This window comes from Daphnia magna, linkage group LG1 (genome assembly GCF_020631705.1).
Source record: "Daphnia magna isolate NIES linkage group LG1, ASM2063170v1.1, whole genome shotgun sequence".
Lineage (NCBI taxonomy): Eukaryota > Metazoa > Arthropoda > Branchiopoda > Diplostraca > Daphniidae > Daphnia > Daphnia magna.
This window is the reverse complement of record NC_059182.1, coordinates 10,515,074-10,540,579: the sequence shown is the minus strand read 5'-3', so window position 1 is coordinate 10,540,579 and position 25,506 is coordinate 10,515,074. Positions and strand designations below refer to the sequence as shown.

General features: G+C 38.1%; 2 protein-coding genes and 4 long non-coding RNA genes across 6 annotated transcripts; 3 read left to right on the top strand and 3 right to left on the bottom strand.

Annotated features, from left to right (window-relative positions):
- Positions 1-1,328: 1,328 nt before the first annotated feature.
- LOC123470152 (mediator of RNA polymerase II transcription subunit 17-like) lies at positions 1,329-4,328 on the bottom strand. Its single transcript, XM_045169931.1, is given in 10 exon segments — positions 1,329-1,662; positions 1,732-1,880; positions 2,038-2,347; positions 2,635-2,815; positions 2,892-3,006; positions 3,079-3,293; positions 3,345-3,485; positions 3,488-3,698; positions 3,763-4,090; positions 4,154-4,328. Coding segments are annotated over 10 exon segments (1,986 nt in total). The 5' UTR covers positions 4,258-4,328; the 3' UTR covers positions 1,329-1,430.
- A 188-nt stretch (positions 4,329-4,516) lies between these two features.
- Positions 4,517-4,977, bottom strand: LOC123475494. Its single transcript, XR_006650617.1, has 3 exons — positions 4,921-4,977; positions 4,628-4,739; positions 4,517-4,566 (listed from the first exon to the last, which is right to left on the bottom strand). It is a non-coding gene; the product is annotated as an uncharacterized LOC123475494 (long non-coding RNA).
- Positions 4,978-5,724: 747 nt separating this feature from the next.
- LOC123476014 lies at positions 5,725-6,061 on the top strand. Its single transcript, XR_006651581.1, has 2 exons — positions 5,725-5,807; positions 5,893-6,061. It is a non-coding gene; the product is annotated as an uncharacterized LOC123476014 (long non-coding RNA).
- A 6,352-nt stretch (positions 6,062-12,413) lies between these two features.
- LOC123471492 lies at positions 12,414-13,619 on the top strand. The gene is made up of 2 exons (XR_006646012.1): positions 12,414-12,606; positions 13,424-13,619. It is a non-coding gene; the product is annotated as an uncharacterized LOC123471492 (long non-coding RNA).
- LOC123471490 lies at positions 12,662-13,122 on the bottom strand. Its single transcript, XR_006646008.1, has 3 exons — positions 13,066-13,122; positions 12,773-12,884; positions 12,662-12,711 (listed from the first exon to the last, which is right to left on the bottom strand). It is a non-coding gene; the product is annotated as an uncharacterized LOC123471490 (long non-coding RNA).
- Positions 13,620-23,130: 9,511 nt separating the features above from the next.
- LOC123472349 lies at positions 23,131-25,389 on the top strand. Its single transcript, XM_045173760.1, has 3 exons — positions 23,131-24,323; positions 24,420-25,062; positions 25,291-25,389. Exons 1-3 carry the CDS (start codon positions 23,131-23,133, stop codon positions 25,387-25,389), a joined length of 1,935 nt encoding a protein of 644 aa, XP_045029695.1.
- The last annotated feature ends 117 nt before the right edge of the window (positions 25,390-25,506 follow it).

The window sequence follows — 25,506 nt, the reverse complement described above, 5'->3', positions numbered from 1 at the left end:
TGTAAACCCCCTCATTCTATTAACCCTAATTTTTTCAAGAAAATTCCTCTTATACGGCGAGAGAAACAATTTTTGTTTCAATTGCCCTGTGTCTCAATTGCCCCCACTCTCCTTTACCGGAGGAAATGTTGTCACTCAACAACGCCAGCGTTTGAATCCACAAAATGTGGACAAATTAATCTTTCTCAGTGCAAATTCTGCCGCCAAAAAAAAGTAAACACCTGTGAATTCTAATAAAAAATCAATGTTAACTGTGATTACTGTTACTATTATTCTAAGTCTTTGACATCCAGTCAATAAGGAAATCAAATGTTTTCGAACCTGTAACGTTTAAAAAAGAAAGTCAAACCTTTTGTTTAATTGTTTCTTGAATCTCTGTTGTTATCCAAGAAAATGTAACCGTTTTTTTTATGGGAGCGTTGTCTGCGTTGCCGAAATTTTTTTTAAAGAGTTTTTGTTCAAACAATAAATTTTGCTCAAACAAACTGTATTGTTCAAACAATTTTGGACGAGAACATTGTTTGGCAAATTTTTCAAATAATTCTCAATTAATCGAGCAAACAAACAAAATTGGCAATTGCTTTTGTTTGCTTGAGCAAGAAAATCTTTGCTCGCGCACATCTCTGGTCAAATTCTAGATTTTTCGTAGCACCATTTTAAAGTCTCTACGTCGTCTGCTATATTTGTTATCTAGCGACTACAGAGTTGTCATACAGATACACAACAAAAGAATGCTTCCAAACAATGGCGGTAGGGCTCGGCCCCTATTGGCCGAGATCGGGTAAACCGATCTGATCTACCCGAAAAATAGCTGAGCCCTAAATGTCGGTTTGTAAAAAATATATACGAAATTACTACGAATATATAAAAATTAGTAAAAATTAACTAAACAATCGTCCAAAATACATTATCTGGTGTTTTAAGGACACTTATTTTTATTTCCTTAAATTTCCTTAAATTTCGTGATTTCCCTTAATTTCCTTAATTTTTACCTTTTTTCTCAAGCGGTGAACCTCGAGAAATAGAGTTGGCGATAGATTCAGTGTCGAACCATCATAAATTCATAACAAAATTAAACCTATATTCCACAACAGAAAAGTGCAAAGCTCTAATTTCAAAAAAATTTTAAACGCGAATTAGGTTTTATGGCCGCCTTTTCAGTGTGTATGCTGTTTCAATGTTTTAATGAATTCTCGATTCTCATAATTCCCTTACAGAACATTTTAAACCACCCTTGCTGGGAAAGTTTCTTTGTCTTTGCTCTTGTTATTTGTTTATACCCTTTAGTGGTATAAAAGCCAAAGGTAAAACTTAAAAGTCTGTTATGATTCCATTAATATCAAGCTTATTCTCAACACAAAGAACTGTTACGTACAACAGAAAAAGGATGCAAACATTAGCGGTTTTTCAACGACAATTGTTGAACAGTTTTACTCCCAACTCATAGGTGGACGGCAAGTAAGAGAAGCCATTAAAAGTTCCATTCGGCTAAGGAAATTCCGTCCTTCTATTTTCTCTAGTCGAACTTCTTCGTAGCGAGTATTCAGCTGTTCCCAACGCATATCTTTCAACACTTTGTTCTTTACGGTATCATGACGTGGATATGTCGACAGGTAAACTTGGGGCTGAGCTGCTTGAGGGCCACAGCGGACACTTAAAATTCTATCAAAGAAATGCATTGGTATGTACACGTTCAGCGGAGAATATTTATTCCCTCGGGTTTTGACTCACCTATTGCCTGATGGCGAAGACAAAATGCAAGACGAAGCATTGCCCAGTGGCTCGACTGGCCCCAATCCCAAATGTGCCGAACTACTGGCAACATGCCAGCCAAGGAATCGTGCTAAAGACTGGACTGCGTTAATCTGATGCTGTGAAATCTAAAATAGGCAAAAAAACGTATAAATAGCAATACTTTAATCAATCATTAAGTTTCATTGTTGGCTCACGATTTTGAGTTCGTCCAACTTAGTGAACATATCACATATTTGTTATGTCGATCAGTTTAGCAAACAAAACCCGCAAAAGGAATTTTACCTGGCACAGAATAAGATCGCGTAACTCTTGCGGTTCGTAGGACATATGAAGAACACGTCCATCACGACAGACGCACTTGAGAGTTTTTTCCCCAACGTGTACTACTAAAGCTGTTCGCTGAAGAGTATCGTAACCATGAGTCATGATAATTATTTTGACGCATGAAAGAGTCGGCGAGTTTAAAACATTCCAATGAGAAATAATGAGAGGATCCCGAATCTCTCGGGCAATGGAATCAATCACAAACATAGTTCTCAATCGAAGCACGACATGTTGGCCTTGTCGTATAATTTGTTCAAGTATGCTTTCACTACAAAAAAAAAATTATTAGAAATGCATCGCCAACTACAATACATTTAGATTTTTTAAATCAACGACCACGAACTGAAAGTTTCTTTATTAGCCCTTTGATGCTACACTTCTACCTTGTGTAATCCGACAGCACAGTACGGTTTCGCTTTAAAATTTTGTCTCCTTAAAGAAAAAAAAGTGAAGAGAAATGGCGTGAACCGTTCTATGCTATCTCACAATACAAGATAAAAGACAGAAGCACCCAAACTGCTAAGTAAACTGCCTGTTATGATTTTACCGTACTACTATCAAATTGCCATACTTTTTGTCATCAAAAGAAGTTCATCTCTATCGTAGGCATGGGGCCCAGCAAGGCGTCTTCGTTTGGTAGGTCCAAGGGGCGCGGATGAAGGGTGCGGTACTGGTTGGCCGACGTTATTTAGATGCACTTGTCGCAAAAGTTGATGCAGTGAGTGTTCAAGTATGTCTATCATAAAAGAAATAATGTCACATATAATTCACGGAAAATGCATCTAAGCAGTAACCATATGAAAAATGCGTACAATTATGATCGACTTTAGCAACGAGAGATGTCGAATTACTGACTAATTGGCGCTTGTTTACTCCAGCACTGTATGAGGATTGGAAATGAATTGACAACTGGATGCCAGGGAATAACTAAAAAAAATCATTCTAAACCATTTTAAGAGATACAATAAAAGTGAATTATGGGTTCATGAAGATACCTACCGATGCAGTTATTTGATTACCAACAACCATGTGAGGAATAGCAGCCTGCAGCTGAACAGCTTCTCGTGCCAACTGCGAGAACAGCTCTTTACAGAACAAAACATTTTGGGCAGCTTCCAGTTTGCTAGTCCAAGGATTTGCATCAAGTGAATGATCCGAGTGAATAAGCGAAGTATGAAGTAAATTTAGGTTGGTTGTACACAAAATATCTTGATCTGAAGAAAATGTTAATACCAAGAATGAAGTAGCATTGAAATTTCCCTTACCTTTTTGGATTGTTACTTGAATGTAAGATGTTCCACCAAGCTCAGGTGGTATGGTAACCTTAATCATAGATTGCTTGGGTTGATTTTCACTTGTAGTTTCCGTGGATAACCCTAGGTTAGGATCTTCAGACTTTGTAACTTGAAGATACCAGTTTGATAAAATCGAGAGCCTGCTGATTTGTAACTAAGATCTCCAAGGATTGAATTTCCAATTTTCTTTAATGTCCAACTTTGCCTGAGCCTTAACAACTCTAGATGAAAATCTTGATTGCTTTTAGCACGGGCGGTATCAGACTGTGAGATTTTCAGGCGTTCAGCACCATGCAACAAAATGTTAGCAGCTGCAGTCAAACCCTATATACACAGTAGCAACAATTGTTAAGAATAAAATTTTACAGTTTAGAATTGAGCATCTTACCCTTTTCTTGGAAAACAACTGAGCTAGTTGGCGTTGGTCTGGTTGCTCTTGTTGAACAGGGTCAAGTACCATGTAGCGTTTGTCCTTAGCTATCACTAAAACATCAGCAAGAACACATACTTCGGTCAAAGCTGATCGTAACTTATTCCGTACAGAGTCCCATGGCCAGCTAGAAGTTTGGAAATCAGCTTTTTTTGATTCCTCTTCTACATCTTTTTCTGTTGTGACAGTTGCAGAAAGTGTATCGTCATCGTTTTCATCGTCCTCTCTGATAATCCAGTCTATTTTATGCGCTTGTTTTGTCAAATTTTCCGATAAGGTTAGTGGCCTATTTGAAATTTAAGTAATCAGCAAGCTCTGTTTTGGTGTGTGGGAACTGTAGATAACTCACAATTGAAATACTTCCTGTCCATCATAGGCGATTTCTTGAACTAGATTCTCTGCAGGTGCTTCAACCGAAACACAAACGGAATTATTTGTGAAAAAATCTTCCATGGTTAAAATTCCGACTAACCCAGCATTCCTTTAATCACAGACTACGAAGTACAGACCGCGGTCCCCGGGCCAGGATAAAATGCGGACGCGGACCGCGGACTGCGGACAGGAGAAACTGCGGACAGGAGAAACTGCGGACTTTCACCTGCGGACTGACCCAAAATTTTTGACAGCAGTCCGCAGTTTCTCCACAGGGTAGCTGTCCGGCAAGATTCCTTCGGTAATGTCCTTCGGGCAATTTTTTTGAAAAAAAATGTCTATAGACATGTAACGTGGGCCAAAGACAAACAGATTTTGGATCCAAGATTTCTAAATTTAAACAATTTATAGTGTTTGCTTCGTTCTCCGTCTTGTATTCTTTCACACTTACGAGTCATGACGTCACCGTTATCAAAATAATCGGTAATAACAAGCCAAAGTCTTTCAACTTAGGCTTTTTCGCAGAAGCGTCAATTATTGGCGTAAATAATTGGACCAATAAACTAGTTTTGAATTAGAGAGTAATTGGCATTCAACTATAAAAAACTAATTTACATATTTTTATATTTAAATATTTTTAATATAATAAATAAATAAATATTTTCTAAATATATTTAAATTTGCAATATAAAAAAATATATAAAAATCTACTGTTTAAAACATTTTGTTAAAGAAAAAACTTACTGTTTAGGGACTGTTATACAGCCTTCTGCACTGACTGCAATGCATTGACAGTTGTAAGGTTACGCAAACAAAAGCGAATTCACTGCCTAGGATTCGGCAACCAGCTAGGTAACAATTACGCAAATTAATTTTTTTATACTGTTCTAGAATCAAATGAAAAAACCACTATACCACGTATCAAATTTTGACAGAATTTTGTACAAAATTTGAGGACGATTGGTCATTCAGGGAAGAAACGTATATGGAAATACATAATGGACATTAAACCTTCTGAGATCTACTACTACTACCCTACCCCCTATACCCCACACCCTAAAATTGTTATAGTCCTTCAGTATATATACATATATACCCTCAGGGATAAAACTAAGCTGTTACGTTTACGTATTAAAGTGTATCAAATCTTGCAACTGGAATTAGGCATTTCGGTAATAAAATTATCAAATAAACTTTTCTACTGTTCCATGAATCTGGATTCCGTTGATTTTGAAGTTTTTTTTGTTTGATTTGATTGGACTGGCTGTGTCACCAAAATAAAGAAATCACTTGCTTAATTATTTACTATTAATTGTTTTTAATTTTATGATTCAAAAATCGAAACATCATCCTTAAATTAAGAAAATCATTAGAATTTATTTTATTCGAAAATTTATTCGAAATACGAATAAAAATAAATTTTATTTTTATTCTTTATTCTTTATTCTTCATTTTTTATTTTTATTCTTTATTCTTATTCTTTATTCGATTCAATTTTCATTTTATTCGTATTCATATTCAAATAAATTTTTTCCTTATTCGGCAGAACACTGCTGTCCGCAGTCCGCGTATTATACGGGGATACAGCATTTCATATAGACATGTCTATGCGTTGGTAAGGCAGAAAATTGGTAAGTAAAGTCTTCATTTCATAATAGTATTTAACATTAAAATTTCATAATATATATAGCAGCAAAATTTGACTTGTTTTTACAGGCATTGAATTTACTCTAGTCAAGACGGATCAACCTTATTTTTGTCATGCATTGGCTGTTGTTCGATAACTGTTGCTGTTTAAAAATATGTATGCATACAACAATTCCAATGAATAAAAATAAAAATGCGCACAGCTCTTAGCAGCTGACTATTTTATTTATTTTTTTCCAATAGGCCAAATCCATTACATTCTATTTTCTTTTATGCACAACTAAGAATTTGAATTAGACAACCGTAGCGCAGTTAAGTCGTCCTTCACAAGGCGGCAATGTGGTACCAAACTTTGCAAGGAATGATACCACAAGGAATGTCTTCCAAAAGAACAGCATTATGCCTTTCAGGAGTTTTTAAAAACCCATTGGAAATACCCCAAATTCTTTTAAGTTTATTACATGTTTTATTTGCATTGTTGTACCAAGAGTTTACCTAGTTAAGAAGTAACCATGTTATATAAACTGCCCTTTACTTTCATATTTTGAATAATGCATATGTTGACTTTTAAATACTATTTTTAGTTGGAAATTTAATATCAGATATGGGCATGGAGTCCGCAGATACCAGTCCGCAGTTTATGCTGTCCGGTCCGCACTTTCAATCGCTCCATGTACGAAACGGTCCGCATTTTATCCCTAAGTCCACGAAAAATCTGTCAAAAAATTTTGGGCCAGTCCACAGGTAAAAGTCCGCAGTTTCTCCTGTCCGCAGTCCGCGTCCGCATTTTATCCTGGCCCGAGAGAAATCTCGTAGGCGATGCTCGGTCTTAACCGCTAGGGGCATGGCGTACAGTATCCTGCACAACAATCCGAACACCGATTTAATTTTTTAAAGCCACCTATTGGCGGGGTAAAGGGTTTTTGTTTGTTTTTCTTTAATAGGGAGGGTAGACGGGGTAATGGACACATAGGGCAGGGTTGGGTAAGTCCAGAAATTTTGATTTTTAGGCCTTAAGGTATTACGCTTTAAGGCAAGTAACAGGTCGGGACATTTTTGCAACCCTCAGGGTGATGTGTTTTTTTTAAACGACAGTTGGAAATGTTGGATTTTGGCTGTGTAATATTCCTTACCCAAAATAACTCAGAGAGCTGCCTGTGCACAATTATATCGATACCGATGGCATATGCGTAGAGCATCTGATTGCGACGCCGTAGATCAGTGTTCGATTCCCGATAAAAAATTGCGTAATATTTCGTATCTTTATAATATTTTCATTCGAATATGCTGGGAATATTAATTTTTTTAGAACGAAGTGAATTATTATTTTTTAAGTTATTTGATAAACAAAAAAACCACATATTGCTCGATGAAAACTTGTTTTATATATGAACGAAAATTTCTCGTAAGAAAACCACAATAATTCATCACCTCATCTAGAATCGAACATCGATCTCCATCATCACATTCAGAAACGCTACACCTACGCCATTGACAACGACGTAAATATTCACAGGCAGCTGGAACATAAGCTAAATTGTTTCGGTAAGCAACATTACCAAGCCCATAGCCCTAAATTTCCAACTGTCGTAAAAAAAACACACCACCCTGGGGGTTGAAAAAATGTCCTGACCTGTAACTTGCCTTAAAGCATAATACCTTAAGGCATTTTTTTAGGTCTATTCTTACCCAACCCTGCCCTTTCGTGTCCATCACCCCGTCTACCCTCCCCCTTTACAAAAAAAAAAAACCCGCTACCCCACCAATAGGTGGCTTTAAAAAATTAAATCGGTGTTCGGATTTTTGTGCAGGATACTGTACGTATTGGACAAATTTTCCAGCTTTTTCACATTTTAGTACTGAATACGTGCTTCACACACCCGTATTAGCGGGAATTGTGGTTAACTTTATTTCTTCAATTGTACACCTTAATTTTCTAGATCCCCTTCCGATATCCCGTGAATAGACCATTTTCACGTTGCGAAAAGCAGTATTCATGTAGTCCGGCAACCCTGCAAGCCGCCATTTGTAGTCTTACTTAGCCTTGTTTTGGTGGATTTAACATAGGCTAACGAATTTGAGGACTGATTTCTCCCATTAATTTTGCTACCAGGAGCAAAATTATTGTGGCACGTTGTACGTCAGGATATTGCCAACATTTCAAGTGCCAAATTTTCAAGAATTCGCTACAACTAGTACTTTAAATCGTCGTTACAGTGAAGGGCTATCAACATTTGAAACAATAACAAACAGTCAACAGCAAATGGTAACTTTAAAAAATGTGTAATTTTCTTATAAAACTTAAATTTCTTGGTATAATTAGGAATGTGTATAAATATAAAATGTGTATGTATAAAAAAATGCTTAAAGCGACCTTTATTTTTTAAAGAGCCGTTTGTATTTGAGGCATCGCGGACACTTAAGTCGCGCGGCACCCAGATGGGGTCTTCTGAGGATGCAGAAGATCTTTTACATGATTCAGTTATTGAATTATTTGACTTATCTGATTATTCTTCATCTTTGCCAAACGATGCTAAAGAAAGATATGTTGCTAAGCTTAATGAAGTACAGTGTGACTGTCCTTACGTCATAGAAAATGAGTATAGACCAAGATCGGATGCTGAGTTGCCAAGGCTGAATTCCGACCTGCGGTATTTGTCCTCTCGGGCCCTATAGGAGGGAAATGAAAAATAATATATTTAATTAAGTTGTAGTTAGTTTTATTACAAAATCTTTTGGAATCGTGTACTATACCTCTGTGCTGATATAATACAAAAAATGTTATCTCCAAAAAAGCTGTTATTTTTCCAGGAAACTTTTTGAAAGGTACTTGTTTACAATGTACCGTAGCAGACGTAAAGTGATTGACTGTGACTAGTGACTGTAGTGTCAAACTGTTTTCGTTTTTAGGTCATGAGTAGTGTAGTTTGTGATGTCGGTAATGAGTTATTTGACACAATTAGTCTTTTTAAGTTATCTGATTATGCTAAAGGACTTATTCATAAGGAAACAGAAATTTACTTAGAAAAACGTCTGCTTCTTGCTCTACAGTTGTAATACGGGGAGGGGGGGGGGGGTGTTGTGGAAAGGTAAACAAGTACCTTTCAAAAAGTTTCCTGGAAAAATAACAGCTTTTTTGGAGATAACATTTTTTGTATTATATCAGCACAGAGGTATAGTACACGATTCCAAAAGATTTTGTAATAAACCTAACTACAACTTAATTAAATATATTATTTTTCATTTCCCTCCTATAGGGCCCGAGAGGACAAATACCGCAGGTCGGAATTCAGCCTTGGCAACTCAGCATCCGATCTTGGTCTATTGGACTTCCAGTACACAAGAGCTAGAAACAATATTACCATCAGTTGAATTTGGAGATGTTTGGAACTATCTAGTCTACAGAAAACAGTTTTATACAGCTAACGATATGAATAATTATAAGAGCTGCAAGTCTTATGAGATAATTTTTGGAGATGGGCTGTTGTTTTAGTTCAAGGCATTAAAACTTACAAATAATACTCATTTTCTATGACGTAAGGACAGTCACACTGTACTTCATTAAGCTTAGCAACATATCTTTCTTTAGCATCGTTTGGCAAAGTTGAAGAATAATCAGATAAGTCAAATAATTCAATAACTGAATCATGTAAAAGATCGTCTGCATCCTCAGAAGACATTTACATTCCTAATTATACCAAGAAATTTAAGTTTTATAAGAAAATTACACATTTTTTAAAGTTACCATTTGCTGTTGACTGTTTGTTATTGTTTCAAATGTTGATAGCCCTTCACTGTAACGACGATTTGAAGTACTAGTTGTAGCGAATTCTTGAAAATTTGGCACTTGAAATGTTGGCAATATCCTGACGTACAACGTGCCACAATAATTTTGCTCCTGGTAGCAAAATTAATGGGAGAAATCAGTCCTCAAAGTCGTTAGCCTATGTTAAATCCACCTAAACAAGGCTAAGTAAGATTACAAATGGCGGCTTGCAGGGTTGCCGGACTACATGAATACTGCTTTTCGCAACGTGAAAATGGTCTATTATTTCAGAATTTAATTCTGATTTTCGGGTGCGTTTCTTAAAATTCTTATTTACCCCATCTTTTTCACCATCTTTTGGTAGTATACAGCTCATCATGAAACGCTGCATTTCAGACAGCATTTTTTTATCGCTCTGAAATGAGTACGAAGTTCTGTTGTTACCATTGCTACTCTGTTAACTTTATGTTGACATTTATCAAGATCAAATTCTTATTAAGTCAATAGTGTTTGAATTTGATGTATAGACCAGTTTAAGATGCTGCGTTGCAAAATTTAAAAAAATCAAGGGGGGTTTCGATTGCAGGGGGAGATAGGAAAAAAGGGGGTTTTTGATTTATTTACCCTAGTAATACTTTTCCAATTCAGGAAATGTTCTAGAATACTACACTTTAAGACATTCTGCGTCTTCTCCAGTCTTTATAAATAATTAATCATCCCTAGTTTATCTATGAAAATTAATTCAAGTAAAAGGCTAGGGATGCTGTTTAGTATTTTTTGCGTTTCTAGTGTCAAGAAAATATGTAAACATGGGTGATTCAAATGTGGATTTGGGGATAATGGATAAACTAGGGATGATTAATTATTTATAAAGACTGGAGAAGACGCAGAATGTCTTAAAGTGTAGTATTCTAGAACATTTCCTGAATTGGAAAAGTATTACTAGGGTAAATAAATCAAAAACCCCCTTTTTTCCTATCTCCCCCTGCAATCGAAACCCCCCTGGATTTTTTAAAATTTTGCAACGCAGCATCCGAAACTGGTCTATTTTTGAAAAAAAACGGAAAAAAGGTCGTTTTTACGATATGAAGGGGGGAATCGCTCCCCTCCCAAAATGGCCGATGTTCATGGGGGGAGAATGCTCAGGGCTAAAAAAACGTCTTGAAATGCAAGAAGAGCCCTTTGTAGATTGAATTAATTATCAACTATAAAGAAAAAAGGTCACGAGGTTTTTTTATATAATAATAAATGATAGTTCTTAATTTATGTGGTAAAAATTAAATTTGGCAATCGACAAGCATTCTGTGATACAGAATTTTGAAGTTGGCAGAATTTTTTTAAAATTCTTTTAACTATACATTAAATTTTTTATTAAAAAGAAAATTAATTTATGAGCTTTATAAAGAAAGTAATAAGGAATCGATTGACATTTTTAAAGTCGCAATCGAGTGAAAAATAGAGGCAAGAATAAGAGAAAAGAAAAATAAAAATTTTTTCTGCCTTCACGGCAAAATGAAAAATGCGATTTTTACATCGCAATAACTCTTAAACTAATTAAATGAAAAATCAAAAAAATTGAACAATAAATTGTTGGTGTATTTTACAATACACACTCCAATCGTTATCAAAATCTAAATTTTGACGCGCCATCGATTGGTTTTTTTTGGCGTGGAATGTCCCTGCAGTGCTATTATCTGTTAATCTTATATTTTATTATTTCCTTGCAATAGGACAAAGAAGATGCCGAACCGTTGTTATGTCCCCGGATGTAAATCTGGTTTCCCAGATTACCCAAAATATCTTGTTAAATTTACCATGTTTAGTGCACCTAAGGATGGAAAGTTATTGAAGCGTTGGAATGAATTCATCCCCAGGAAGGGAACTTTGAAACCTTCTTCTAAAGTATGTTCATATCAGTTTGCAAGTCAAGATGTTTTCAAACAAACAACGCCTTCATAAGAAACTTCTTTGACCAGATCATCGCTGCAGTTGCGAAAGATGGGTGGGGGGGGGGGGGGTTCCCAAAATTTGTTGTTCTGAACACAACCAACAAACGGTCCCTTTCTTGATTTTTGAATACGTAGAAATAAAGTATCCCATTGAAGCTAAGCGGTACAAAAAATATCATTCAGGAGTTGAAAACAAAGCATCAAAAGTTACATAAATTGTCATTGATGGTAGTTTAAATAAAAAGCCGGAGACTGATCATGAGATAAATGACAAAGCGTTGAATTATTTTTTATTATTATATTATATTGGGTTATTCTTCCTAAAGTCGTATTCCGCATATCAGTGTTCTGCCGAATAAAGCTCTTTCGAATAAAAAACGTATTCTGAATAAGAATACGAATAAAATCTTATTATTTATTTCGAATAAATTTTTATTCGATTTATTCTTATTCTTTATTCTCGAATATTTTTTACCTGTATTTTATTTTTATATTTTATTCGATTATCCAAAATTTAAATGGAAAAATCGAATAAAAAATAAAGTTCCTCTAAGTTTAAAAATCTTTGTTTCCGCTAGCCGTTGCTCTTTTGTTTGGAGTTATTTTTTCCGTTTAGCCATTGAAAATGTCATGAGGCCAATAATTGTCTGCTACTAGCACACTCTTGAATTAGTGATACTACTTCTGGAAGAACTTAAAGTACAAGATTCCAGTGTTCTGCCGAATAAAGCTCTTTCGAATAAAAAACGTATTCTGAATAAGAATACGAATAAAATCTTATTATTTATTTCGAATAAATTTTTATTCGATTTATTCTTATTCTTTATTCTCGAATATTTTTTACCTGTATTTTATTTTTATTTTTTATTCGATTATCCAAAATTTAAATGGAAAAATCGAATAAAAAATAAAGTTCCTCTAAGTTTAAAAATCTTTGTTTCCGCTAGCCGTTGCTCTTTTGTTTGGAGTTATTTTTTCCGTTTAGCCATTGAAAATGTCATGAGGCCAATAATTGTCTGCTACTAGCACACTCTTGAATTAGTGATACTACTTCTGGAAGAACTTAAAGTACAAGATTCCTTCGGTAATGTCCTTCGGGCAATTTTTTTGAAAAAAAATGTCTATAGACATGTAACGTGGGCCAAAGACAAACAGATTTTGGATCCAAGATTTCTAAATTTAAACAATTTATAGTGTTTGCTTCGTTCTCCGTCTTGTATTCTTTCACACTTACGAGTCATGACGTCACCGTTATCAAAATAATCGGTAATAACAAGCCAAAGTCTTTCAACTTAGGCTTTTTCGCAGAAGCGTCAATTATTGGCGTAAATAATTGGACCAATAAACTAGTTTTGAATTAGAGAGTAATTGGCATTCAACTATAAAAAACTAATTTACATATTTTTATATTTAAATATTTTTAATATAATAAATAAATAAATATTTTCTAAATATATTTAAATTTGCAATATAAAAAAATATATAAAAATCTACTGTTTAAAACATTTTGTTAAAGAAAAAACTTACTGTTTAGGGACTGTTATACAGCCTTCTGCACTGACTGCAATGCATTGACAGTTGTAAGGTTACGCAAACAAAAGCGAATTCACTGCCTAGGATTCGGCAACCAGCTAGGTAACAATTACGCAAATTAATTTTTTTATACTGTTCTAGAATCAAATGAAAAAACCACTATACCACGTATCAAATTTTGACAGAATTTTGTACAAAATTTGAGGACGATTGGTCATTCAGGGAAGAAACGTATATGGAAATACATAATGGACATTAAACCTTCTGAGATCTACTACTACTACCCTACCCCCTATACCCCACACCCTAAAATTGTTATAGTCCTTCAGTATATATACATATATACCCTCAGGGATAAAACTAAGCTGTTACGTTTACGTATTAAAGTGTATCAAATCTTGCAACTGGAATTAGGCATTTCGGTAATAAAATTATCAAATAAACTTTTCTACTGTTCCATGAATCTGGATTCCGTTGATTTTGAAGTTTTTTTTGTTTGATTTGATTGGACTGGCTGTGTCACCAAAATAAAGAAATCACTTGCTTAATTATTTACTATTAATTGTTTTTAATTTTATGATTCAAAAATCGAAACATCATCCTTAAATTAAGAAAATCATTAGAATTTATTTTATTCGAAAATTTATTCGAAATACGAATAAAAATAAATTTTATTTTTATTCTTTATTCTTTATTCTTCATTTTTTATTTTTATTCTTTATTCTTATTCTTTATTCGATTCAATTTTCATTTTATTCGTATTCATATTCAAATAAATTTTTTCCTTATTCGGCAGAACACTGCCGCATATCTCGTTTGGTTTAAATAAAACAAAAACCCTAAAATTAAGCAGATTTTGTACTAAAGGCTATGCCCTACGCGGTAAAATCGGCAAAATGATGACTAACCCGGGTAGTCAGTGCCCCTAGCGGATGCCCCCAAATTTTCTCAAGCTTTAGCAGACGCTAAAGCAAGCAGACGACAGTTCTTGCTTGCTTCAGGTTTTCTTTTTTTTTGTAGTAAATTTTTTTATTTTTAATCCAGAAGAAAACAGCGCGGAAAACAGTAACAAGCGACTACTTTCCCCATTGTTGACAACGTTTTGGAGGGAATGTTATGACTGATCCGGGTAGTCAGCGCCCCTAGCGAGTGCCCAAAATTTTGCCAAAACAATTAAGCCCAAAACAGGCCTAGCAGACGACAGTTCGGGGACCTCCAATGTTACACCATGGTAGTATAGTTATCTTATTAGTTATATTATACATTTCAAGTACAGCATAGCTTAGTGGTTAACGCGTTGGACAAGTGCATTAAATGAGAATTGGTATTAGGTTCATACCCTATCTGATCCTTGCCTTTTTTTTCAGTGATAGCTCCATTTTATACAATATTCACATTAAATAAACGAAAATTTCAAAAAATAATTACATTGCATTTGTATTCATACAACAAAGAAAGAATTTGAAAATATACGTGAAACACAATTGTTATATATTTAGTGAAGTATTTGAAAAAAACGGCATGTTTCTATTTTGAAAAATGCAGTTATTCGACACCATTAGAACGCACTGAAGTCCACTCCAAGTTCGAAAAAAGGAGGTAGGGAGTACATCAAAACGATTGAACGGGCGAGATAGGGAACCTTCAGGCTTGAACTGTTACATTCAATGGGCTATGCAACAAGTAATCAAAGTAAAAACCAGGGTTACGACGACACCATCTGGCGCTCGCTACTGCTAATGCTTCGAAAACCTAAATACAAGATTAAGCAAAAACAGGGTTTCCTTGTATTTTTTAATTAAGGGTATCTTAGAATCCTTAACTTTTAGTTAAAGAATTCCAGTAAGTGTAAAAAATCACCTCTTTGAAAAAGATTTGTGTCCACTAAGTAGCAATCGGCCCCGATTAGACATAATTTTCCTGCAAAGGCACAAGAAACTCTCTTGAATGTTGATAAATCTTCAGAATTTCCTAACAATGCTAGAGGACAGGGAAGAAGATATTGTCACACGAGTTGTATTAGAACAAGAACAAACGAATACAACAAGTGATGACTTAAATTCTAAACAATGGTTTAACTCAAACAAAAGGGATAACCATTACCAAAAGTTGGAGAAGCGTCTGAAGACCTCTTGGGAAACCAGGGAACTCATCTTTTACCGAATTTTACACTCGCATTTATACTGCTATGCTAATTACGCCCCTTCCGGAGCGCATGTCTCCGTATCTACTTCTAGCACTGATTATCTGCAATGATTCATTCCCACGGTCGCAGCGTAGTTCAATGAGCGGGTGAATCATCTCTGTGAAGAAATAAACATTTACCCCTTTTCACCCGCGACAGGTCCCCCTTCTTTAAGACAGGCGACCCGACTGTACTTATCTACCTGCGATAAAGCATGAAGGTTACCCTTGTTAACACTAACTATAACACCAATGTAAAAGAAATGGAACTGATAGGCAATGATTGTGATCCGCGAAGGTTATTGAAACTGAATAAAAATCGGGCACAGCCTTTCTGCTGACACAGTTCATTTTCAGTTTTGGTGTGATACAGGTCTTCCAAGATGTTCACCCTTTCCGATGTATTGTCCGATTGGCGGTATTTTGACGTTGCCGTTGTGCGCTTCGCTGAGATTGCCTTCCGTAATCCTGTGAGCCGGTACCGTCGCCTGAATGTAAGTGATCGGAGGCTGTTTGCCACACTCCTAAACGATGCTAAAGTTAAGGGTACCTCTTTGGATTTTACACCGTTTTCAGGGGAAGTTTGGGAATTGGACTTCTATTATAGGTATGTTTCCCTTTGTGTTCTAGGAAATTTCTTCATCATGATTTTAACTTTTTTTTTTTCTTCTTTTAGTACGTATCCCGGCTACGCGAAGTATCGCGATTTTTATTCCCACAACTATGCTAGACTTCTGTGGTGGCTTGAGTCAGGTGAGGATGTTTATCATCCGTCCCCACGACGTTCCGACTTCCATTCAGAAGTTTTGTTCTCCACGGTGGAGGCTCGGCTGGCAGCCCGACTGGTCGCGCTGGAAGTTTTGAACCCCTGGGGGGAGAATCCGGAATCTGAAGCCTTATAATTTTTTCCTTTGTCAATTGCAATCCGGTATTCTTTTTTTTTGAATTTTCAATACATTTTTTAACACAACATTTTTTTTCTTCTTGTTTCTACGCTAGAGGGCATCATAGGCTAAGTTTGACACAATGGCACATGATTACTATAGGTGCATAATAACTACGGGAAAGTGAATTATTGTTTTACAGGTTCTGCATTTCCAACTCTTCCCTCCCGCGGTCTTCGGGTGGTAGGCTAACCACATCGTGCTGTTCGTGAGCAGCTAACCTTGCACTAAGTAGGTAAAATTTATACCCCAAAAATATGATTCCCACGCTTAATACTTCAGCTACTATTATTAATTCATAGGGATATCGGGCAGAAGATGTCTCCATCTGTTTATCCACTTCGGTCACGAGGTTGTGAATTTGTTCCCCCGTCATTTCAGCAGCTAACCTGGCGCGGTCATTGCGTTGGAGTAATTCACTAATGATGTCTATCGAACTCGTGTTCTCCCGCGGAATTTCGATGATGACGTGCTTCCCGCTGCTGTTACTGGTTGGGTCCTGAGAAAAAACGTTGACAGATGGCAGCACCGCCGCTTGAAGGTTCGGGGCTTCTATGCTTCCCTCCATGCTGGCTGGGAAGACCCAATCTTCTGTTCTCGCCGTACAACCCAAAGGTACTTCAAATATTCCAACCGCTGGTAATGTTAGCGTTCTTAGGGGTGGTTGTCCAACATTAAGTGGACATGAGAATACTATGTCGTGTGGTTTCGTCGCCGAGAAGGCCCATTGATTTGCTCCAATGTATACGACTTCTGGACCTCGCCAATCTGCAAATTTTTTCCGGCACTGCGTCTTGATTCGAGGTACATCGTTCATGAATTCTGCTATGGCGCAGGACTTACGAGCGTTCCGTTTGCTGATGCCCGTATGGAATTTACATAACGGTCGACCTATTTTACTGCACTCCCGGACGTCGTCTTTGGAGAGTTCCAGGAATGTTTCGAGGTCAGCTGCTACTGCAAGAAAGTTTGGCAAGTTGCTAAAGCTGACACTATGCGTTCCATTATCTGCGGCCCCCGGCAGGTTGATGATCTGAAACAGCTTATACTGTTGAGCATGATCGAAGATAGGGACCTGAATGAAGATCCTGAAATGATGTTCCAATGCTGCCACCGTGACTGTGGATTCACGATAAGCCACCCAAAGCTCATCGCTGGAAATTGACCATCCTCTAGGTAATTGTCGGTTGACATTTTTAATCACTGCGTTAAATCGTGCTGGGAAAACGATTTGAGGGGCTAAATGCCCGTTTGCTAATAGACTGAATCCTATGTTGAGGCTATCGGCAAGTTGGTGTAGCCATTGCAGGATTTGATTCAACGCCTCAAACGTGTCGTCCAGCTGGAAGAAATACTCGAAATGGTCTAAGTCAAGCTCTTCTAGCTTTGTATTCCACTCTAATAATTGTGCGGTCACGCTTTGCAGGGACGCAAACTGTCCTCGGAGCTCTCTAATCAACTGAGAGTTGGCTCTGGATTCCCACAACGATTCGTTCAGAACGGTAGCTTGCTTGTCCATAATGTGTATCATTTCCTTTTGATTCAGTTTAACCTGTTGCACCTGACTGTTTAATTCTTCTATGTCCTGCTGTGTTGAAACGCCAAAAAGCCATTTGAGAGCTGATCCACCTCCGTCGATGAGACTACGTCGGTTTCTTGGGTTGGTGTTTAAGGCTTCTTTCACGGTCGCGAATTGCTCGGTCACGCTCTCCAGTTCCTTCGAGAAACTTCGTAATTTGCTGAAAATTCTTTTGGCTGCTATTTTTTGTGGTCGAGATCCTTGCTGTTTCCACTTGTCTGCCACTGCTTACTGTTGGAGAATTTTCTGTTGCAAGTAAGCTATTGCTGCTCCAGCCGGCCCTAAATCGAGGTCAGTTACGATTGCCCATGCTGATTCGCTGAAAGCGACATCTAAATGTTCTTTAAAAACCGTGTTTTCTCTCAGGATCAGTGCCGTAACCATTGGTGGATTGAAGACCGTTAACAGGAGCATCAAGAATGGTACCAAGCAAGTTAGGTACCTAGCGGGTGGTCTTCTGTTACGGATGGGCCTTTGAGCTGATACTACTTCAGTTGAAGTGGGGGCGCTACCATGACGCCATCTGCTGTGGGATGTTCGGTAACTGTTTCCTTGTCATCTGCTACCGCTTGAGGGCTGGTAACTGCTGGTACATCTTGTGATTCAATTTCTTGATCTTCCCTGTGTTCTTTTTCAGTGGTTTCTTCTAAATTGTTTGGAGCTATTTCTTGTGGGAGCTGCCATTCATTTGAGGCTTCAAAGAATGGCTTCATACGGATGACGTGCACAATATCCGTTTTCCCTCGACCGGTTGCTGATGTCACCTCATAATTCACCGGCGTGGTTTTCCTCAACACTTTGAAAGGTCACAACCATCGGTGAAGGAGTTTTTCGGATTTTCCCACTTTTCTGAATGGTTTGTACACTAGCACTAAATCTCCGGATTGGAAGGACAGATCCCGATGATGTGAGTCGTACCTCTCTTTCTGTTTGTTTTTTACCTCTTCCATTCTAGTTTTCACTATTTCTTTAGCAGTCGATAATTCGATCAATAGGCGATCTGCGTAATCTCTTGTGGCGCCATCTTCTGTCAACAATGGATTCGGATCCGCACCCAGCTCCAGGTCAATTGGTAATTTCGGCTCGCGTCCGTAGAGGAGAAAGAAAGGAGAGTATCCTGTGGATTCTTGCCTGGCTGTGTTGAACGCAAAGCACACATACTGTAGGGTCTCATCCCAATCCCGCTGGTCAGTACTAACGTACATGGAAAGCATTGCTGCTAACGTATGATTCATTCTTTCCACAGCCCCGTTTGCTTGAGGATGATAACTGGATGTGGTTTTGTGGTTGGTGTGTAACTTTTTGACCACTGCTTGAGTTAACTCAGCAACGAAGCATTTTACTCGATCAGTGATGATTTGTTCTGGAGCTCCATGGCGAAGAAAAATTTGGTTAACGAAGAACTCAGCGACATCTTCTGCTTTGCCGGTTGGCATAGCTTTCAGCTCAACCCATTTAGTCAGGTAATCTACTGCAACAATTATCATTTGGTGACCCTTGTGAGATACAGGGAATGACCCAAGCAGATCCATACCCATTTTCTCAAAAGGTCTTTCTACTTTAATGCACTGCAGGAATCCCGGAGGTTTATCTGGAACTCCTTTTCTTCCTTGACAGCTCACGCAACTCTGAACGTGGCGAGTTATGTCAAGATTCATTTTCGGCCAAAAGAATCGACTGCAAATTTTGTGGAGAGTCCGCTTGATGCCTAAATGACCGGAAACAATGTCATCGTGATAAGCTTGCAAAATTCTTTCACGACATTCCACAGGTACACATAATCTTCTGTAATTTTTTCCATCCTTAAAAGTTTCTTTGTAGAGTTTTCCGTTGCACAGAACGAAGTTTTTCACCCTTTCTTTTCCGTCCTCGAGCTTCGAGATTTTTTCGCTCAATCACGGTGAGCTCTTTGTTTGCGGATAAATGAGCCGTTTTCTTCGGGAGAAAGGATATCCACTGCGTTTGGTCCAATGGCCGCAACGATGAAACATCGATCATCTTCCGTTTCTTCGATCTGCTGAAGTGGGTTTCGTGAGAGGCAGTCGGCGTTGTCGTGTGTTTTCCCACTACGATATACGATAGTTATATCGTACTCCTGAAGCGAGAGACTCCAACGCGCTAAACGTCCGGCGAGGTCCCGCTTGCTCATTAACCAACACAACGCTTGATGATCGGTGATCACTTTCACTTGACAACTCCACACAAAACATCGAAACTTGGTAAGGCACCATACTAATGCAAGACATTCTTTCTCCGTGATAGAATAATTTGTTTCTGATTTCGATAGTAAGCGGCTTGCGTAAGCTACTGGTCTTTCAACTCCATCGATGCGCTGTGCTAGTACACCTCCTATGCCGAAACCACAGGCGTCCGGTAGAATTTCCATCGGTAACTCGTAGTTTGGATGAGCTAGCACTGGAGCTGATGTAAGTGCTGCTTTTAGAGCGTTGAAGCTACTAACTTGATCCGTTCTCCAAATGAATGGAATGTCTTTCTTTGTTAGCGATGTGAGCGGACGTGCGATGGCTGCGAAATTCAGGATGTGACGGTGGTAATAGGAGCACAATCCCAGGAAGCTTTGTACTCGTTTGACTTTATTTGCTGTTGAATGGCCTACTGCTGGAGATGGAAAATTTTCCACCGCCTCTAGTTTTTCAGGATCCGGACCAACACCTTCCTGGGTAACGACGTGACCTAATACTTTTAATGTATTCTTAGCAAATGAGCACTTTGACCATTTTAGTTTCAGGTTGGCTTTTGCAAGGCAATCCAGCACTGATTGGAGTCGTTCCAAATGTTGTTCGAACGTTGCCGAGTAGACGATGACGTCATCTAGGTACACCAGGCACGTTGTACATCGAAGTCCGGCTAAAATAATATCCATTGCCCGCTGAAATGTGCCCGGGGCATTAGTTAATCCAAATGGAAGAGCACGAAACTGATATAATCCATCCGCAGTTACGAAAGCTGTTTTCGGTCTATCCTTGCTGGCAACTGGCACCTGGTGATATCCGGATTGGAGATCCATGCTAGAGAAGATTGTAGCCCCCTCCAGGCGGCTCAATGTATCGGCCACACGAGGCAGCGGGTAGGAATCTTTTACGGTCACTGCATTAAGTTTGCGATAATCAACACAAAAACACCAAGTTCCATCTTTCTTCTTTGGTACCTTTTTCTCTGTAGAACACAGCAAAGTTTGTTCTTCGTCAGCAGATGCACCCTCTTTTGCCAAAGAAGGTGGTACCTCAACAGCTGTAGATCCAGGATTTAATTACACTTTGGAACTCAAAGAAAGGCTCTCAGCGGAAGCATCATTTGTCCTCATTATCTGCTGCGGCTTATCATTTTTAATCAAAGAATGAATCTCTTGGAAGAAATTCATTTTTTGAATGAAGTTAGGCTTTGGCAAAACGCTCATTGTGTCACCCAGTTTCTTAAAGAAGGTCATCGCTTCATTAAACTGATCCTTATCAGTGTTTGGATGGACGGCCTGCTTCGTTCGATGTAATCCAGTTGGAGCTGTCACAACTGTCGGAACGATCACATCATTCTGAAAAGGTAATTCTTTATTTATTATTATTAGATGGATTCATTTTAACTTAATGAGTTCTTTACTTCTAAACATTGATTCCGCCAATGTCCCAAAAGTTATCCAGCAGGGATTTCAATGTGGTCTTTGATATGAAAGAAGATTATATGTCGACATGGAAGACCAAACGACAATTCCTAAAGCATACAACAGGTAGATTAGTTTTCATTTTTGCAATATTATTTTAATTACTTACCTCATCGAGAAAGAAATCATAAGTTTTCTTCATTATGTAAGGAATTGATCTCACAGATTGCAAAGAACCTTGAGAGTTCAACGTTCTCAGGGTAGCCCCTGTTATTGTCACAAAGCAATGCGGGGAGTTGACCGTGGGAACGACTTTCTACTCGTGACCTCCAATCGGAAACCCATCTAGCTAGTCTAGAATGTTCCCCCTTACTTGTCACTAGGGCAAGGCCAAGAGTAGACCATACACTGCTTCCTTTTCATTTTTGACCTCTAAGAAATGTAACAAATAGGACCAAAAAAGCAGAAACAAAGAGATTCTTAGACGGACCATCCTTCCCTTAACTTGTGTGTTATTCCTGTTCTTGAGTGTACTAGAACCCCTGTCCTGTGCTTCATCATCATGCTGCATTCTTCCTCACGGTGTTACGGTGTACTTTCAATGCGGTAAATACAAAAATTACATTCAACCTCTCAATTTGTCGTTAATAGTCTACGCAGTCACGCGCGGAAACTATTACACTGGTGGCAGCGATTATCGGACTTGCATGCTATACTATCCTTCATTGTATTTCACAAATCACGTCAGGTGCGGTCTCCAATTTATTGGATGTAAAAATTCACAGCCAACGACGTTTATGTATTTTTGTCTCCAGAACCCTCGTGTGGTGGGTACCGAATGAACAAGGTTTACCGCTCCTTGTGTCATCTCGAAGCGGCTTTCGAAAGGTTTAGCGACCGTAGTAACACGGCGTGAATCTTGTCAGTCGGATAGGGATTGGCTAACGAGTAATTTTCTGGCTTTCAGAAAAATGCGTACGGGCCAATCGACAGACTTTCTTTGACTATGTTAAACGAAAGCAGAAGAAAATAACCCTCCATTATATAAAGCTGGGGAAATATTGTGCACTACACATTTGTATAGCAGTTTTGTTGACTCACAGCCAACTCTGCCAATCTTTTTTTACAATCTTTTTTTTTTCCCAATTCATAGCAGTTTTGTTGACTCACAGCCAACTCTGCCAATCTTTTTTTTAAAATCTTTTTTTTTCCCAATTCATAGCAGTTTTGTTGACCCACAGCCAACTCTGCCATTTTTTTCTCGAAGATTTTTTCCCGATTGATAACCGTTTTGTTGATTCACCACCGACACTGCCAATCTTTTTCAACTTACTTTTTTACAATGGATAGCATTTTTGATAGCCACAGGTAACTCTGGCCTTTTTATAATTTATATATATATATATATATAAATGCTATGCTGTTCAGACCAAGAACTTGAACGGTTAAAGTCTCAATCTTTTTTGTTTTATAATTTTGAATCAGCAGCGTTGGTCCAAGTAACATGACCAAGGCCCAGATAAGCAAAAAAAAAAAAATAAATAAATAAATAAAATAAAATAAAATAAAATAAATAAATAAATGTTTTTTCGCAAACAAATCAAAGGGAGAAAACAACGCCTCTTTAAGAGGGCTTCACGAATCTCTAATTACAATCGTTAAACAAAACCTGAATCATTTTAGCAAAAAGAAAGTATAAAACTAAGGCAAAAGGACGGTCAAACATTTTTAGTGGAATGTCAGAAACCCCTAAAGAGAAATTAGGTACAACAGCCTTTCTAAAAAACATAGGGAAAACAGTTTTGAATACATTATCTCCTAAACAATTTAAGCGAACACCAAAAGTAAAAGAAACAAAACCAGAAGAGGCAGAAAATAGCGAGTCGGAAGACTATCAAACAGGCAGTTCAGAAACAGAAGACGAAACCGAAGAAGAATTGCCAGGAAAAGACGAACAACCGACAGACGACACACGTTGGGAAAATTCAAATGGGAAAGCATTAAGGCGAACACCTCCCCCTACAGAGAGACTTTACCCGCAGCTACCTGAGGTTGAAGAGAAAGAGATTGAAAAGTCAGAATCAGAAGAAGATCTACCTGAAATAGACGAGGAAGATAAAGATCGGGCAGAATTAAAGAAACCGAAAAGAAAGGCACGCAAAGTACATATTAAGGGACAGCCACCAACTCGGTGGAGTAGTCGTAACAAACATAAAGCTCAAGTGCATCAAGAAGAAGAGAGTAAGCAGACCCAAAAAACTACAGAAAGCAACGAAACAGAAGGAAGAGAAGAAAAAAATTCATCAACAGAAGAGGAGAACGAAAGCGAGAACCCTAGTGATAGTGAGAACGAAGAAAAAGATAACGAAAATCTCGCGTCAACAGAGGAGGAGGACGAAAAACCAGTCCGTCGACCAGGGAAAGAAAAAAGCGCAAAAGAAAAAGAAATAAAAACAGAGAGAAACAGGCCGATAGCCCCCAGCTATCACAAACAGTTAGACCTATCCATCCAGACAGGGAAGAAACCTTTGGTAGGGGAAACACCGAGAATGGATTATCAAAGTCACTACGATCACATGTATCGTTGCATGAAAGCGGGAGGGGCGTCAAAGGAAGAAGCGCACATGGGCGCCAAAGCCGCAGCAAAACAGATAGTGAAATCAATGAACGAAATTAAGGAAGAGCAAAAAGAAAAAAAAAGCGAGAAATCTTGCCCAATAGATACAAGTCAAAGCTATTATTTAAGCCAAAAGCTATTGTTAAATCAACAACAACAAACGGTTTCCCTCCTTGCTCAAGTGCCAGCTTTTAATGGATTAGGTTCGACGAAATTTGAGGACTGGATCAAACATTTTGATGCAGTCATGAATACTTCAGAGTTTGAAGAAGGCAGGAAAATAAAGTTGCTATGCTCTAAACTTTTTGGTTCGGCGACCGACTGCGTAACAACTTTCCAGTTGCGCTATCCAAGAGAGGCAAAGGATTTCTCAAAAATAAAACAATGCCTACAAGAACGGTACCATGGAGGAGACAGTAGAAAAATCTATTTGACCGAATATAACAATTGTATTCGCAACCCTGGAGAATCAATTAGGGATTATGCTTGTCGCATACAAAAACTTTTTTCGTTTGCTTACCCGACGAAAGAGGGTAAATGGGTAGACCTCGAAATGAGAGAACAGCTGATAATGGACAAATTTTTGGGGGGATTAAAATCCAATCTTCGAGAACGGATGAGCTTCAAAGAATTTAAAAATTTAGATAGTTTGATAAAAGCCACGGAAAATTGCGCGGCTGTATTGAACGAAGCTAAATTAGAAAGACGAAACGTAGAATTCATTAATGCAGTCGCATCAAACTCAAATGCCATCTCTTCAAGCGAAACAAAAGGGAAATTGTCAGAACTAGAAGCAACGTTAAAAAACAATCAAAAATTAATGAGTGAATTGATGCAACAAAACCAAGAAACCGCTAAACTATTGAATAAAGTCGTACAAGCACAGACCCAAACGAATTTTCGCTCACAACCTGCTTTTCAGCCCCAAACCGCTTTTCAGCCTCAATCCGTTTTTCAGTCCCAAACCGGTTTCCAGCCCCAGCCAGTATTCCAAGCTCAAGCTGTTCTCCCAGCTCGGTCCATTCCGCAATCCCAACAACCACAGAACTTCGTTAGTCAGTTCGAACAAAACCCCCAAGGATCTCAACAACAAAATTCGGGAAGTCTATTCGGACAAAGACAACTATCCCAAAGTGACCGAAATACCCAAGCGGGTTGGAACCCGCCAGGCCCAAAATACTGTGCATATTGCAAAACGAACACACATCTTACGGCGATGTGTAGTTGGGGCCCCGGGGGTCCTAGATGTTTCAAATGCAAACAAAATGGGCATGTGCAGCGTGAATGTCCAGACTCGCAACCGAAACATAATCAAACATACGGTCCACTCCTACAAAATAATGCAGGTCAATTGAACCCGTTTGACCAGGGAAACTAAAAACCACCTTTTGCAATGTTGGGAACAAAGGTGGGCCTTGTCCAAAGCCCCGACAAAATGTTAATGAGGTCAGAGAAAGTAGAAAAAATAAAATACCCCGACTAAAGCTACAAGTCG

What these genes read in the sequence shown, in the direction of transcription:
- LOC123472349 (XM_045173760.1), top strand. Translation starts at nt 23,131, where the DNA reads ATGTCAGAAACCCCTAAAGAGAAATTAGGTACAACAGCCTTTCTAAAA. An exon ending in TGCTCTAAACTTTTTGGTTC is followed by an intron (nt 24,324 to 24,419) that starts GGCGACCGACTG and finishes ACGGTACCATGG; the next exon opens with AGGAGACAGTAGAAAAATCT. An exon ending in CCCAACAACCACAGAACTTC is followed by an intron (nt 25,063 to 25,290) that starts GTTAGTCAGTTC and finishes GGGCATGTGCAG; the next exon opens with CGTGAATGTCCAGACTCGCA.